The 17,308-nt window shown below is 40.9% G+C and overlaps 1 protein-coding gene across 4 annotated transcripts in view; it reads left to right on the top strand.

The window, feature by feature from the left end:
* The window catches only part of LOC149314394 (oxysterol-binding protein-related protein 5-like), a 642,611-nt gene that overhangs the window by 583,101 nt on the left and 42,202 nt on the right, over positions 1–17,308 (top strand). For all 4 annotated transcript variants that reach the window (XM_089521022.1, XM_089521020.1, XM_089521021.1 and 1 more), the window contains exon 7: positions 14,492–14,576. In XM_089521022.1, the coding sequence (XP_089377148.1) occupies positions 14,492–14,576 (85 nt within the window). The remainder of the gene's footprint in view (positions 1–14,491; positions 14,577–17,308) is intronic.

The following is a 17,308-nucleotide window of genomic DNA, read 5'->3' as shown; positions in this document are numbered from 1 at the left end:
AGTGGCTGCAGTACAGGCATTTAACAACTACATATAGTATAATAGATATATCAATATCTACATACACATATCTATCTATAATAGATATAGCTATAATATATAAAGATGCTACCTGAGATTTTAATTACATATTCAAAAAAATTCTTTTGGGTACTACATCCACACTATATGGTTATAGTCCTTTGTTACCAGTTTAATTGCCATGGCTCCATCCTATGGAATGCAAATGCAAATTCCAGGATAGGATGAAGACATAGCAATTAAACTATTATCAAAGTTGTATAATTGTGTAGTATGGCTAAAGATAAAGGTTTCTCCTTGACATGAATGTCTAGTCATAACTGACTGTAGAGGGCAGTGCTCATCTCTGTTACTAAGCCAAAGAGCCAGCGTTGTCTGATGACAACTCCAGTGGTCATGTGGCCAGCATGACTGCATGGAACGTGGTTATCTTCCCACCAAAGTGGTACCTATTTATCTACTTGCACTTTTACATGCTTTCGAACTGCTAGGTTGGCAGACACTGGGGCTAGTGGTGGGAGCTCACTCCCATCACGTGGCACTCAGGCCTCAAACCGCCAACCTTCTGAACTTAGGATAATGAGAATTAGTGTCTTAGCCACCACATCCCAAATAGTATGGGTACAACAGTGGGAAACAACAGTTTAGGCCTTCTTAAGATGAATGGCTGCAAGTCAAAATTGGAAGCTTAGCAAGCAATAGTCATATTTAGCCTGTGAGAAGAGAAAATGTAGTAAAAGAAAACGATGAGATACGGTGGCTGTAAGATGCTGGGAAGAAGAGATGACATAAAACCCCAGTCTGTTGAGAGTCCTGTTTCTTGAGATGCAGCATCTGGTCCTGGCCTGCTGAGGGGTGGTATAAAGAAGTGGGTCACTCAAATGTGTGATATGCAGGTATAAATAATTCTTCAGGTATGATGGGACTGTTGACTGTGGCTGAGTGCTGAATCCTTTGAGCACAGAAGACTATTTTTTACTGACTCTTTGAGTGGTATATCCAACAAAAGGGAGTAAAATATGGAAGATATACAAGTATGTAACGTCTCCAGAAAATGAAGACCAGCTACACAAATTTCAGCTTAATTTCAACAATGAAAAAGAAAATTGTGTGTTGTAAAATTGGAAGTGATAGTACCTTGAGGTGACTGTATATATGGTTGTGGTGTATTGATCTTAGTCTGTCATAGAAGATGGATTTTAAATTTCACCACCAGTCTTCATTGTGATGGAGAGCACATCCACCCCATTTATCTTGTTTATCAGAGTTTGAGAAACAGGGCACTTGAGGGAATCTCCCTAAAGAAGATTATATTAAACCCTGAAAACATTGGATACCTGACAACAGAATGTGGGCAGTGGACATTCCTTATGTAATAAAACAATTCATTTTCAAGGTGTAATTTTTATGATTCAAAAAAACATGCTTGTTTTTTGCTTGAGGCTATAATCCATAACTTTTTTTGGCGTGTGTGTGTGTGAGGTCTCCGTATAACATCCAATCCAATTTTCTTCCATCCTGAATCTGTCCTGCCCTCTCTAATCAAGCTGGCAACTCTGAAGGAGAAACAAATCTATACTGTTTGATATGTCTCAACCAAGATAAGACCTTTATAATAATAGGCAGGCCTTTGTGCACTATAAAGATATTACAGCCCAAAGAACCTGCAACTTCTCTTTATTAGTAGTGCCACTGACATTGTCAAGAAATAACACTCTGTCCCTGGTACATAAGAAAATAGAATTTGCTGCCAACTGTGATAAGTAAGAAGGACTTTGCCACCTCCCTACAGTTTTAGAGATTAACATCAGTCTCACTATTCTGAATCAATGTCGCTTAACCACACTTGAATCCAGTCCATTGCTGAAAGCAGCAAATCTGCAGACTGACAGCAGTGGTACTGTGAGAAGCATTCTTGAGTCAGTCATGTAGCTGCTGATTGCTCAGTTACAAGAGATGCAATGTGAGCTGGAGTCATTTTGCTAACACCACATGATTAGCTGCCATGGCAGCATCCTATGGAATCCTGACATTGACAATTTAGAGAGGGGTGTTTATAATTCTCAAGTAGAAACCTCCTGGAGTTCCCCATCAAACTCCAGTATTCCATAGGATGTTACCATTAAAGTGGAATCATAGTACTGTCATTTTGTAGTGTGAAAGGGCCATAGAAGTGACTAGAAGTTTATATGGAGTCTAAAATAGGTTCTGGGGACCTGGAAGGCATGTTGGGCTGGGGTCTGGAAATCCATATGTAGCCTCAGACTTCACTGTTCCCAACCTGATTAAAGGCTGTCAGTCACCTGATCATAAATTTGTTGATGCAGGGGGAAAAACAGGTCAGTGAGACTTAAAGGAAAAAACTAAAAGCATATGTCATTGAATTTCACTTTTATTTAATTCCAAGTAAGATTGGAGGGCTTAATTTAGACTGAGTATTGTCCAGGTAGAAGAGGCTTAAATTTTTCCCTAGTATTTTCCCCTTAAATTTGCCCATGCATGCACAAACACACACACACACACATGATGGAGGAGCTAAAAATGTTTACTGGCTCCAATGAAAGACAAAGAAGCAATATCTATTAGCATTTATGTTCATAAATAACATTGATTTTCTTCAGTTACTTTACACAAAGATACGGTATTGAATGGAATATTTAGTATTCCACCTTGAGTTTAGAAGCTGGCAAAACATGGGGCGTGAGGGTGGTTTGGAGCTATTTCAGTAATGAAGGTTCTTGAAGATGTCTGAGTGGCTCACAAGAAAGTTACCATTATTGTCTGTAAAATATAAGCTGGATATTGTCCAAATTGGCTAAAGGTGATTCTCTGGAACATATCCAAAATAACAAATCAGGTGCAGGGTAAGTTGAAATCACTACAGCTAAATATTTTGTGTTTTGAACAGTCACATTTCTTAAACAAGGCCCTAGAGTGCTTTTGTTATTTCCTTGTGGAAATTGATTTGATGCGTCGTGACTATCACAAGCTCTGTCAGAAATACTTTGAGCACTTCTGCAGCTTTCAGGCAATGACATTCTCCAGTTTAAGTGTCTTGATTATGGAAAGAGGGATACAAACAGTTTTCTAAGCTCTCACTTTTGCTTCCAGGAAGCTGCATTTTCCAGAATAGCTTAAAGTGCTGTCACTAAGGCGGGGGGGGGGGTGTACCTTTTGTGCAAATACATGTACAATCATCCCTCCTAATTCGCGAACTTGGAATTCATGAATTTGATTATTCACAAGGTCTCTCCTGATCCCTCAAATGCCTGGAACAATTGATCCAGGCATCAGAGTGGTCAGGAGAGAGCTCCAGCATCTCCTTCTACCTCCCTTGCCATGTTTGCATCACCCAATGGCAGGGGGGAGAAAGACCCCCAAGGGTCCCCTCCAGACCACTGTCATGCTTGGACCACCTGATACAGGCATGGCGGGGGGGGAGAAAGACCCACACAGCTCCCCACCAGACCCCTGCCATGCTTGGATCATGCTTGTTCTTTCTCCCCCCTGCCATGCCTGGATCACCCAAACCAAGCATGGAAGGGTCTGGAGGGAACCTGTGGGGGTCTTTCTCCACCCCTGCCATCTCTGGATTGGAAGACTCAAGGATGGCAGGGGTCTGGAGAGGACCCATGTGGGCCCTCTCGTGGGGGGAGGGGTTATTTGCAATGTTTCCATATTCGCAGGAGTCCATCCCTAATCCCTGCGAATATGGAGGAACAACTCTATTGTCATGGGCTTTGATTGCATGAGTTACCTATTATTTTTGTTGGTGACCTCACTGGCAAACTCCTCTTGAATTCCTACATAACCTCCTGCCACAAGGCTAGTGAGATCATATGCATTTTCTTTGTAGGTGACACTATTGCTCCATTGTCCCATCAATGCCAATACCACTTTAACTGCCATGACAACATCATATGGAGTTCTGGGACCTGCAGTTTAGGGAGATACATTTAGAATTGACAGCCACACTAAACTATAAACCCCAGAATTCCACAGAATGTTGGCATAAGTTAAAATGGACTAATAGCACTATAATAGTGTAGTCTGATAGGGCCCTGATTCTTAGAGCCAGTCTGTATATAATACTTCTTTTAATGTGTTGGGGATGGCAGGATCTCCAATCCAGGTAAGAATCAGCATCAATGAGTTTATTGTGGAGATTTGTGACAATGTTGTGATTTTCAGTGGTCAGGAGGACATCAAGGAAAGGGACAATAGATGTTCATTTGAGTTACTAAATGTAAAGTTGATTGTAGAATGGATAGTGTTGATGTGTAATATAGATTTTTCTAGCTATTCCTTTCCTTAGTCCAAACCATAAAGATTTCATCAATGTATCACTGCCATATGAGAGGTTTGTCATTTGCCTTATTAAGGATTTTATTTTCTAGTTTCCCCATGAACAGATTTGAATATGAGGGAGCCATCTAAGTGCCCATAGCTGTACCATGTAGTTGGAGGTAGTGATCTTCATTGAATGTGAAATTATTGCAGTTGAGGACTAGACTTGCTAAAATGATAATAACGTCTGTTGGAGGTTCATTAGAACTCCTGGTATTAAGGATTTCATGTAAAACCTGAATCCCATCAGTATGTGGTATGTTGGTGTAAAAGAATCAAGGGTAACCAGGGTGGTATCTTGACCAAATTCACACTGTTGTTTTAAAGACCCAGTTCTGAGTAAGAAATCATTAGTGTAGTTGATATATAATGGGTATATATAAAGTTCAGTAAATTGAAGGACTTTTTCACATGGGGACCTATGTACGTCCATCCTGAAAATGGTTAAAGTGTTGGCATCCCAGAAAAGCACACAGAGCACAACAAGGGGTTAAAAACACATAACTTAGGCAAGAAAGTGGGTCGAAAACAAATTTGTGTTTCAGAGAAATGAGGACGAATCCTGTTGCTAGCTTGGAAATGACTTTTTTGTGCATGCTCCAAACTGTCATTTCCACAAGTGCCAACACACACATGCTCCAGAGAGGGAAGGGAAAAGGGGAGGGGGGGTCTTCTTTGTCCCAGAAGCTGTTCAGAGGAAGGCAGGTTGAGGTTTCCTTTTGCAAATGCCCATAAAACACGCACACACACTAGAGAGGAAGAGGATGGGGCTGGTCCATAAACTTGTCTGGTTTCAGCGAGGGTTGGACCGCCCAGATGCCCTCCTTCTCCAGGACATGTCCTCCATTTCTCCCTCCCGTGCAGGAGGAATCCCAAAACTTCCTCTCTCTCTGCCTTCTCCCACCAGCCATTCCCTTAGAGGCTGCTTAGAGGCTTGATTAGAAAAGGAGACCAGCTGCCTGAGGGAAAGAGGTGTGTGTGGTCTGCCTCCCTCTCCTTGGCACAGCAAGGAACCATGGGAAATCTGAGAACAGGGAGAATCAGGGACATGGTTTTCAGACTGCTGCAATTACGTGAAGAAAGCGAATTTGTTAATGAACTGGAAATGAAAACACGGTATTTTTGCGAAAATGCTTATTCCCTGATTCACCTCACTTTCTGCATGGATTCTGACTGGTTTGTGCACAGTCAGAAAAGCAATTGCAAAATTGTCCCTTATGCCCTGGATGATCCTATATTGTGTCCAGTTTAACCTTCCAATTTTCCCCGTGTCAAAAAGTCCTGAGTCAATATATAGAGAGATCCTCTCTGTGGGTGGGTATGTGATTATTCCCAACTATGTAGCTTGCATTTAGCATGCTTTCTTTTATTTTAGGTGGTTGGAAAAGAAACATGGCCTAAATTTTGTGTCTGACTGTTGAAGGATATGTCTCTGAGGAAATCCCAGTATAGGAAGGGAACATGGATAATGGGGTAGATTAATTGCATGGAATACACATTTCCTTAGTACTTGATACTTACAAGATTTATTAGAGGATTGGATTAGATTTGAGAAGAAAATTGTATGGAAAAGTAAGGCAGGACTGGGGGATTCAGCTCTCTTCATGATTGTGTCCCTTTTGGCACACAAATCAGACTTTGGTTTATACAAGAATGGAGCACAGGTACAGAAGTAATGAAACCCAACTAGTCATGACTAGTTTTGATCAGTGGCATCACCAGAGGGTGTGGGAGATAGAGACTGCACTTTGGGCAGAAATGAGCTTGGTATTAGCCTATGTCCCTTTCAAATGGTGAAGAGACGGTGTGAGTGCGGTGAAGTTCAGTGGGAGGAGAAAGAAGAGGCCTCAAGTTTTTTTAATTATTTAATTTTAATTAAAAAAATTATTTTACATTTTTCTTTAAAAACATCACATTTTACCAAATTTTCACTTTAACTACATGAACTTTTGTGCTTGTAAATACATTTAGGCTGTGTATATGATATTGTAATTTAATGGTATAATTTTCATTTTGCTGGTTCTTTATGTCACCTGTTACCATTACATTCTGTGATATATAGAAAGTACAGTTTATGAGTAACAGTAGTACAAAAAACATTACTAAGGATGGTGTGGTAGGGGAGAAGATCAATTGGGCAGGATGACACCATGAGTTCCCGTACCGGGTGACACCAACCCTAGTGACACCACTGGCTTTGATCAAATTCTGCTTCATAAAGCAATGTATTTTCCCAATCATGAAATGTATGTGTGGATGGATGGTTTGGACTGGGTATTTTATAGAATTTTTCCACACTCAGTAATCTATCATGCTCTCTTTTTGATTTTTTTTAATTTCAAATTTTGTTTCAGGAATGTAGGACATTGTATGTCAGGGTAGCATCTCCTTTTATTCTTGTAATAACTTTGTGATGAAAATTAAGCTGAAACTTACCTAAATTTATCTGATAAGTTGTATGAGTGAGTATAGGTATAAACCTAGGCCTTCGCAGCCAAACTTAACATTTGTAGGTACTTTATTGTGCCGGTAGGACCACTGCAGCACAATGAGATTTGCGTCTAGATTTGGCTGTTCAGAAATGGAAAAGTGAGGCGATAAATAGGAGAATGCATTAGATCAGGTTGATACAGAGTAGATCTGACAGTCTGAACTGCTGAAGCAACACATTTTCTGACCTAGTTCTTAATGGCCAGAAGTCTCCAGCAGGGAAGGAGTACATTATTTACTTGCTCTCCCTTGCAAGGGGGCAGGCAAAGACATATTTTCTTGGGCTCATGGAGGAAACTAGCACTATCTCTATGGAGACACAATAGACAAAGTGAGCAAAAGCTGGGACTCCCATCACTCAGCTTAGCAGCTCATAGAGTTGACATTAATATGAACTGGCACCATTCCTTGTAACTTTTCCCCTTACGCTAGGTTTAATTTGGGAGCTGGGCTTTGGAGAACATTTGGTGCATTCTTGATATGAATCAATACTTTTAAAAAAATAGAATATGGTGGGGGAGGAATGGTGCTAATGAAAGGTGCTGTCATTTTAAAAATAGGTGAAGTAGGTTTGAGTCATCGCTGTGTTAAAAGCAGAATACGTAACAGAGTTCTTTTATTTGTCAAATGTAAGAATAGTCAGGTAGCACAAGCTAGTGTGGTGAATTACAAATTAGTAGTAGAAAAGTTAAAACATATTTAAATAAGGTACCATGTTAAAACACCCAGACATATAAAATCATTTATAACTATGAAAAGAAAAGTTAAAAAGCAATGCAGCACAGTGAACATACATACCAATTAAAGACTTTTCCACATTGACACCTAGAGTGCATCTGGACCGATGGGAAAGTCCCAGATTTTGTTCCTGTTCTTTCTGATTTTGTACTGAGTTAAAATGAACCATGGTATCTGGCATAAAAATTCTCTGATCGTACTAGTGTTTAATGGAAAATATCCTGGGTGTATGGATGCATATGGATTTCTAAAATAAAACTGGAAAGGATAGGAACAGAATCTAGGGGTTTCTGGGTTGTTGGTGTTGTTTTTTTTTAATCAATCTGGATACACACTTAGGCTGCATCTGCACTGTAGAAATAATGCAGTTTGGCACTGCTTTAACTACCATGGCTCAATGCTATGGAATATGAGGTTTGTAGTTTGTTATGGCACCAGAGTTCTCTGACAGAGAAGGCTAAATGTTTCACTAAACTACAATTCCCAGAATTCCGTAGCATTAATCTGTGATAGTTAAAGTGGTGTCAAACTGGATTATTTCTGCAGTGCAGATGCAGCCTTTATTCCCCAAATTATTATGCAAATAAAAAGGAGATGAAGGAGAGCAAGAAGGGAGCCAAGCTAGTGGCAGAGAGTTCCATAGCCTGGGATCAGCCACTGAGAATGCTCTCTTCTGTGTCCTCTCTAAATATCCCTGTGAAACTGGTGGGACCATGAGAAACTGCCATTTCCTTCTCCTTTTGTGTCTTGTCTCTTTAGATTGTAAACCTGAGGGCAGGGAAATGTCTAATTAACAATTTGTAAGCCGCTCTGATAACCTTTTGGCTGAAGAGCATGGTATAAATAAATACATGTGGGGGATCCATTCCAGACTCCCCCCCCCCGTGTAAAAAAAACCATGTATGCTCGAGCCCCATTGAAAGTAATGGGGCTCATGCATGTGGCAGTGGCGCGGTGGCACCCTTGTGCCCCATACACTCCCACACGGCTTTCAGCAAATGCTGAAATCCACATATAGTGCGTCCGCATATGACACGGGCGCAATATATTAAATATTATTATTATATAAAACCTTCAACCCAGGATCTTAAAATTCAGACAGGCCCATATGGGGGAGATAGGCCTGTTTAACTAGGGTTAAAAAGGGGCATCACTTCCGGACGCCCCTAACCCTAGTACGGACTGAGTCCGTACAAAATGGCAGCGCCCCTTCCACATGGGGGCTGCCATGACGACGTCACGACCGCGCCGCCTCTATACGGGGCGGCGCGGACGTGACGTCGTCACTCCGCACCAGGGCGCTTAGTGCGCCCTTTCCACGGAGCAGGAAGGAGCTCCGTTTCAGAGCTCCTTCCTGGTTTGCGTCGCTGGCCGCAGCCTTTAGATCGCTGCACCCACCGACACAAGGGAGAAAGGGGCCAAGCGGCCCCTTTCTCCTCCTCCCCGCTGCTGCAGGGTGTCCTTGGGGCTTGAAGCCCCAAGGACACCCCTTTCCAGGCTGCGGGAAAGCGGCCTTTTGCCGCTTCCCCGCAGCCTTGAAAGCGGCGGATCGGGGCCTCGGAGACTGCCGGTCTGGCAGCTGAGGCCCCGATACACCAGGGAAAGCAGCGCCTACAGGCTGCCTCAAAGGGGCAGTCTGTAACGCGCCCTAGTGTTGGAGAATAGTACTGAGCTACATTTCAGGTATGTTATTAAAGATTATTGAGATGTGTACTTTAGAATATTTGAAGTATAACTGGAATCTAGGAGCCTCATGGTATAGTGATTTGAGTGTTGGACTAGGATTCTGGAAGACTAGGGTTCTAATCCTTGCTTAATTATGTAAACCCACTGGGTGACCTTGGACAAATCAAGAGAATAGCCTGTCTAAAGCAATGGCAGACCTTCTTTCAATTAAACGTGCCAAGAAAAACCCCGTAATAGGGTCAACATGTTGATCAACTTGAAGGCTAATAAAGCAAAACAGAAACAAAATATTGTTATTTGTATGAGGTTATTACAGTAACTTGTCTAGCAAAATATAAAAAAAGACCAACTATGATCAAGTAAGTCAAAACTAGTGGTTTTCTAAAGATGGCAAATGCTGAATATGTTGCTGTATGTTAGACGCACAATACAATAACATTTCTATAACAATGACATATATAGCCACCAAGGCTTTATTTTGAAATGAAATGGGAGATGGTTTTCTGTGCAGAGGAAGTACAGGAAGTACACTAAACATTTCTGGAGTTAAACAAAACATTGCAAAGAGTTGGTAGCTTTGTGGTCTGTTGTAAGACTAACTTAGAACAGCTAGAAACAAAAAAATTAATGCTAGTTTTGTAGGTAAGGACTAGTGGCCTCTGTTGCCATGTTTTAAAAAAATAGTCGGAACAAGTGATGAACCCCAGCCTGAGGATTAAAATATTCATTGCCTAAGATACAGTTTTTAAGAAGTAAGAGCTTAAGAAGATGTTGAAGTACAGCTTGTAGAAAGAAAGAGATGCCCATCTGTCTTTTCTCTCCAGACATCTATGGAGAAAGACCTTGGTCGCACACTGCAGAAATAATCCAGTTTGAGACCACTTTAACTGCCCTGTCTCAATGCTAGGAAATTCTGGAAACTATAGTTTGTAGACAGTTAGCCACCTCTGTCAGAGAGCTCTAGTGCCACAATAAACTACAGTTCCTAGAGGCCTGAACAGACAGGCCAATATAAAGCTGCTTTGGGTCACTTTGGAGGTATGCTATTTAGATGACACATACATCCTAAGAGGCCAGAGGCTGCACCAAAGCTGCACTCCACTGCTTAGGACTGGAGCAGGGCTTTGGCGTGGTCTTCAGCCTCTTAGGACACATGCATAATTTAAACAGCACACTTCCAAAGTGACCCAATGCAGTTTTATTTTGGTCTGTCTGTTCAGGCCCTAGGATTTCCTAGCACTGAGCCAGGGCAGTTAAAGGGGTCTCAAACTGAATTATTTCTACAGTGTGTTTTGGACCCTTGTTTCAAATGCTGCTATTGGAGATACGTATGTAATTACAAACACATCCAAGATTATGCCTCTCTTCATCCCAAGCAAAATGAAAACTGAGTATCCACAGTCCTTGTCAGCCTTCCATCTTGGAGCAACAGATGAATTTGTGTCCTTCCTATTGAGTTCTGTGCACTTGTAAGAGAAAGAAAAAGAAATAGAACAAGGATCTAGAGACAGAAGGGAAGATTCTGTTCTCTCTTGGACAGGTCTTTGAACTGTGTTCCTTTAAACACCTGTTAAGCTATTGGCTAAGCTCCTTCTCAGATTCCTTTCCTCCTGAAATAACTTGCTCCTATATGTATTTATTTTAAAAGGCTTAATGGGAGATTGGAGTGTTCTTGGGACTGCATGCAGTGTATTTCATCATTTGCTTTCTGATAAGGGTGTGTCACTAAAACTACTCATGGAAAAAGTATTTAAAATTAAATTACATGGGCATATTGAAAAGTAAAAGAATATGGGATTCAAAGCATACAAACAATTTAATAATGAAATAAGTCCTTCAGCACCACAACTACTGATGTTCTGTATAACTACCATTAAAAGCTAATGTGGTGTGGTAATTTGAGGACCAGGGTTTGACTCTCCATTCAGCTATGGAAATGTAGTGGGTAACTTTGACAGTTCAAACTCTCTCAGTCTCAGAGGAAGGCAAGAGCAAACTCCTTCTGAACAAATTCTGCCAAGAAAACCCTATGATAGATTTGTTTTAGGGTCACCATAAGCCAAAAATTACTTGAAGATACGTAACATAGCCGCTGTATCTTGCCAAAAAACTCGTGTATCCCATGCCATAGTAAACCTGATCTTGCCATACATTCACACCTTATTCATCTTGTTACATTCTTTTCCATTCCATCTCATTCTGAGATGGTGGAAGGAAGAGGAGGTGTTGGATTTTGAAGTGGCACTGCTACTTGATGCCCTTTCATACCTTCTTTTTCTACAGACAGTCAGTTCAGCAACTTTGATGTAGCTAGACTGAAAGGTAAACTGCAGGGGATACGTCTCAAATTATAGTTAATGATTATTCAGTCCCTCCTCGCCTTCAGAGCAGCTTGAATGCTGAGTGCTGTTAAGGTATTTTGAAGAACAAAATTCCTCAGATGAAGAGACCATAGAAATATTGGTGTGTGGTGGGAGCTATGGATGCTTTCCTAGTCACTGAATACACTGTATTACTTTCATTGACTCAAGTGGGCTTATCGAGAGCCCTGAATAGATTTAGTGAGTATTGTGTTAAGTTCCATCTACGGATAAATGTTACTAAATCAAAGGTTTTGGTATTTTCAAAAGGTTTCAATCCAAGGAAATGGAAGGTGAATAATCAAATTATAGAGCAGGTAAAAATGTATACATATTTGGGTGTTCTTTTCCATTATAATGGTCTTTGGGCAAAGCAGAGAGAAAAGGTTGTTCAATCTGGAAAAAGATCTCTGGCGACTCTACAATCCTTTTATTATAAGAAGGGAAACCAAGATTTCCTTGCAGCTATGAAAATTTACAAAACCAAAATAAGACCACAAATACTATATAGTATATCTGTTTGGGTAACAGCTTTTAACAAGGAGGTCGAAAGTTTACAAACACAACTCTGTAGGAAATTGTTATCTATCCCACCATGTGTTCATCACCTAACATTATATGCTGAGCTTGGTCTGGATACACTCGAGACCACAGCTTGGTTGATGGCGTACAAATCATGGCTAAAAATCCACTATAGACCTAATAGATCTAGTCTAATTTGGTTTCTTTTATCTGATAATTATTATACTAATTGGTCAAAAATCTATGAAGATAAATTAAAATTAAAGGGCCTAAGTCTGGACTCTCTACTCCTCCTAACTGAGGAGGAGTGCTTCAAGACAATTAAGGATTGTTTATTGAGTTGGGACTATAAGATGATTTATTCCACTCCTCCCAGAGTGTGCTCCCCTTCTGTATTTGGCATTCCCCCTTATTGTGGTGAGATGCCAAAGTACTTTCAATCATTGTCCCTTCAGGCTTCGAGGAAAGCTTTCCTCTTCGCAAGGCTGAATATTCACCCTTCCTGTGTCACCAGGGGTAGATATTTGAGGATTCCTTTTGCAAATCGAATATGTATATGTGAACTATCTCCAGATACTCTCCAACATATCATATTTCTTTGCCCGTTGTATCAAAAACCGAGAGAGAAATTGCTAAAGAAACTAATGGAAATGAACTACTGTTTAACCGATATAACTCTAGTACATTTATTGGAGGATTGTAATGTACAGATTACACGATTGATGGCCAATTTTCTAATGGAGGCAACAAAAATCTGGCACAAATTAAATAATGGTTAGAGTTTAGTGTTAGATGATTTTAAGGATGATAAATTTTTAAAGTACTCATGTAAACTATTTTAGTTTAATTTTGTATTGTATTGTTTGTTGTATATTGACTATTGAGATGCCTAATAAAGGTTGATGGATGGATGGATAGTCACTGAATAATATCTCATGAGTCACTTAACCTTTTCATTTGCTATGGATCTTTCTTCTCTCCTTCAGATTTCTGTTCAGGAATCTCCTTGTTACTTACTTTTGGAGACTTTCATCTAAATAGTTGTCTGTATATTATAAGATTTCCCAACTGAGTGAATTAAATCAAAGCTTATTATCCAACCAATCTTCTGTAACGACATCATTCATTCTTCTATCCAGGATCAGAACATTTTATCTTATAAATGTTGACTGCACTGTTTTTAACTATTTTAATGTTTGAAATTACATGTTTTATTCTTGTATTTTATTGTTATTGTTGGGTTGTAATCCTGCCTCGATCCACCTGGGAGAGGCGGGAAAATACAAACAAATTTTATTATTATTGTTGTTGTTATTTCAAAATACTTCTGAGAGTTTCAATGACAGACTATTTAAAATAAGGATCCTAACACACATTTCAAACAGATTTCCCTAATGGTTTCTGGTGTAACTTAGATCAAGATGATCTGTTAGGATCTTCTGCCAGATTTCAAAAGTAGGGGGTGCAAATCTTGGACTGTTTCATCATTGCATGTCAGATGTGTTTGTGTGAAAATTGAGGGGGGAGGTCCCCCCACTCCTGCCATTGCCAATCCACCATTTTTGCATAATATGCATAATAATTTTTCACAGCTGGCTTTCCTGAGTGTCAGGAAACCTGTCTTTCAGCAATGAAATGAATCTTTGTGAATAGACTCATAGTTAGAAGAGACCACCAAGGCCATCCAGTCCAACTCCTTGCCATGCAGGAATACAGAATCCAAGCACCCCCAATAGATGGCCATCCAGCCTCTGTTTAAAAACCTCCAGAGAAGAAGACTCCATCATTCTCCTAAGCAGCCTATTATTTGCAGCTGAACATTCTTTGCAGCTGAAAAAGCAGCTGAAAACAGAGTGCCTGGTAGCCTGGGGTGCACTTGCCTAAATATTCCCTAGGCAAGCCTAAAGGAAAACAGCACTGCTCTGGTCAGGCATCTGGAAGTACCTCCCTCCCCACCCATTGTCTACTTTTTCTGGGCATGTGAACACCACAACGGAGCCCAAGGAAAGGATGCTGAGCAGTGTAGATGAAAAGTAGTGATTTCCAGATGCCTGCACCACCACTACAGCCTACAAAGTGCCCCCAGATGAGTCTGAGGAGGCCCTCCTTCCAGCTGTAGTCTGCAGACATGACTCCTAAGATTTCATTGTTGACCTATTTTAACAGGTATTAATTTAGACAAAGTATATTTGAAACTCACTAAGAGGAGCTGCCCAATTTCCATTTGACACTGGAAGGGTCAAACTAAAAATGGAAAACAGAGAAGGTAGAACGGAGAACTTCAATGAAATGATAATGTGTCCTTTTTATTTCACAAACTATTTTAGGGTCCAAAGGGAGAGAATGTTGGTTCTATCACACAGCCTCTTCCGAGCAGCTACTTGATCTTCCGGGCAGCTTCAGAATCAGATGGTGAGTTTTTGTTCTTCCTTTACTTATTTAGATTCTGCTTGTTACCATACCACTCAATGTATCACTGTCTGGGAACAAACTGTGTGATAGGATCCTCCCAGGATTTTGAACAACTCCATCTTCTATGGGGAAAGAACAAGTTAGAGTCCTTTCGCACAACACAATTATGGCACTATGATTCCACTTTAACTACTATGGCTGCTTTCTATGGAATCTGGGAGTTTATAGTTTAGTGTGGCACTGGAACTCTCTCTGGCTGAGAATTCCCAATACCTCTCCTTAAAGTGCAAATCTCAGGTTTCTATAGGATGGAACTGTGGCAGTTAAAATGGAGTCATAGTGCTATAATTATGGAGTATGAAAGGGCCCTTAGAGTGGTTTTATAATGAGTCACAAAGGAAATGGTAGAATCCCTTCTGATTTTCCTGCTTTGTAACATCTTTGGCCCCAAACTATTTATTATTGGGAGGTGTGTAATTACCTGTACTACCAAACTACATTTTCTAGGCAACATGGAGTGAGGAAAATATGATTCCTTTCCCCTTGTCTTACTTCAATAACTATGGAGAGTAGGGAAATGCTGTAGCTAGATTCTCATGTCATTCTACTCTTCCCATAGTACAAACTGTACATTTACTGGGAATAGGGTTGCACCCACATCTCCCTGGAACATGCAGTTTGAGCCTCATCTCATAGCTTTTAAATTGGTTAGCTGTCGTTATGCCCCTGGGAATAGACATTATTTCTCCTCTCACCTGTTTGAGTTATTCTATGGGCTACCTCTTGAAGAGTCATCTAACTGCATTCTGTATTTTTGTTTTTAAACTGATTTACAGCACAAGATTTTTCAAAATGTACTGACATATTGTGGCTGAGTTGTCTGAGATTTGGAACTATGAACTAAAAACTGAGCAAAACTGGCTGCTGTTGATAAAGAAGAAAACATAGAAACTAATAAAAATTGTGATTCTATTATGTTTAATCTTTGAAGACTATTACTGTACAAAGAGAGAGCAATTTTGAAGTGGACTGAAATCTGCCACAGAATCTGTAGTAGTAACCAGAGGATATTTGCTAGAGCTTCAAACAGTACTTCAAATCAAATAATCTTGTTCTCTCTGGCACCTTCTTATCTAGAGCTGCCTAAGAAATGTTTTTTGTGGATTTTTTGGGCTATGTGCACATGTTCTAGAAAAAAATGTTCCTGATGTTTCGCCAGCATCTGTGGCTGGCATCTTCAGAGAACATGGCCACATAGCCCGAAAAACCCACAAAAAAACATGGATGCCGGCCATGAAAGCCTTCGACTTCTCATTGCCTAAGAAATCTTTATCCCCTGTAACATGCCATATTTCTGGTAGTGATTATAAAGCATCCAGTATGCACTTGCTTTCATCCTCTGGTGTTGAATGTCAGCTCTCCATATTAAATGGAAAATGGGTAGTTGAGGACATACAATAATAAATAAGATAAGTGAATTCATTTTTATCAAACTGTGATCATCTTTTTAACAGTTAGATGGTTTTTTTTTTAAAAAAAATGCTAAAATGCAAACACAGTCATACTTCCTAAATGCTTTCAACTTGTCTGTTGTGTGGCAAGTGCTAACCTAGAACCAAAGATGTAGGCCATCAATAAGAGGGATGCTTGTAACCAACATACATTGCCACATGTTTGACAATGCTGTTGTTTCACTGACTTAAACAGAAGTTGCTCTCTGGTAACAGAATATAGGATTGCAGCCTTGGTCAACAAATGGGTCACATGTGAGATTCCTCTGGATTTTCCAGCTGAATTCTTTCCAAAATATTTGGTTTTGCAATACTCAGCTCATCTTAATCATTTTTGTTTTGATGGCGAGAACTGCTTTTCTTGGGTAATTTTTATTTATTTGAAAGAAAACCATACAAACAACAGAAAATCCTCAAGCGAGCTTAGGATGTGAGTTATCTGAGCAGTCCTTATAAGGGATGTTAAATGAGTTATTCCAATGGAGTAGCTGTCAGTGGCGCCACTAGGCTTGGGGTCATCTGCTGTGTACCAAAAGACAGCGGTAGCAGGTTGCCCCACCCTCCCTTCACCTGCCTCCTGTCCATGGCTGCCCGGCTGCCCACTACACAGCCAAATCCGGAAAGGGCTGCTGCACAGTGGCAGCAGCGATGGCCTCCCTTGCCTCCCCTCCTACTGCCTCACTCACTCGCTCTCCTGCCCACCACCAGCCCGGTGCTGCCAGGGGCAACTGAGCAGCCAGGAAAATGAGGTAGTAGGAGGGGATGGGAGGGGCAAGTGTGTTGGCTTTCTCCTCATGGAGAGAGCCAGGGCAGTAGGGAAGCTATGTGGGGTGTGCACTTGGCTCTCCCCTACCACTTCCTTGCTCAGCTGCACCCCCTCTTCAGACAACTTCTGCCTGACTAGACCCAGAAAGGGTTGTCGGGCAGCAGTGGCCTACCCTGCCCTCCATCCTTGCCCTTCCCTGGCCAGGGCTACCGGGTGTGTGTGTACAGAGAGCTGGACAAATGAGACAGCAGGAGGGTATGGAAGGGGAATATTTACCCCTCCTCCTTTGCTTTCTTGGTTTTGTCTTCATGGAGAAAGCAAGAACAGCAGAAAAGAAGGAATGAAGGTTGGGCACAGCACCCCACCCCCACCCCCACCCACAGGAGGAGGATCCGGCCAGGCGTCACCCCTTCTCTGAAGTGTTACCTAATGCAGTCTGCATCCCCTGCACCTTA

Source organism: Sceloporus occidentalis, unplaced genomic scaffold (assembly GCF_023333645.1).
Source record: "Sceloporus occidentalis isolate IW3139 unplaced genomic scaffold, rSceOcc1.0.p SCAF_4, whole genome shotgun sequence".
In the NCBI taxonomy this organism is placed as follows: Eukaryota; Metazoa; Chordata; class Lepidosauria; order Squamata; family Phrynosomatidae; genus Sceloporus; species Sceloporus occidentalis.
This window is presented reverse-complemented; position numbering and strand designations above follow the sequence as displayed.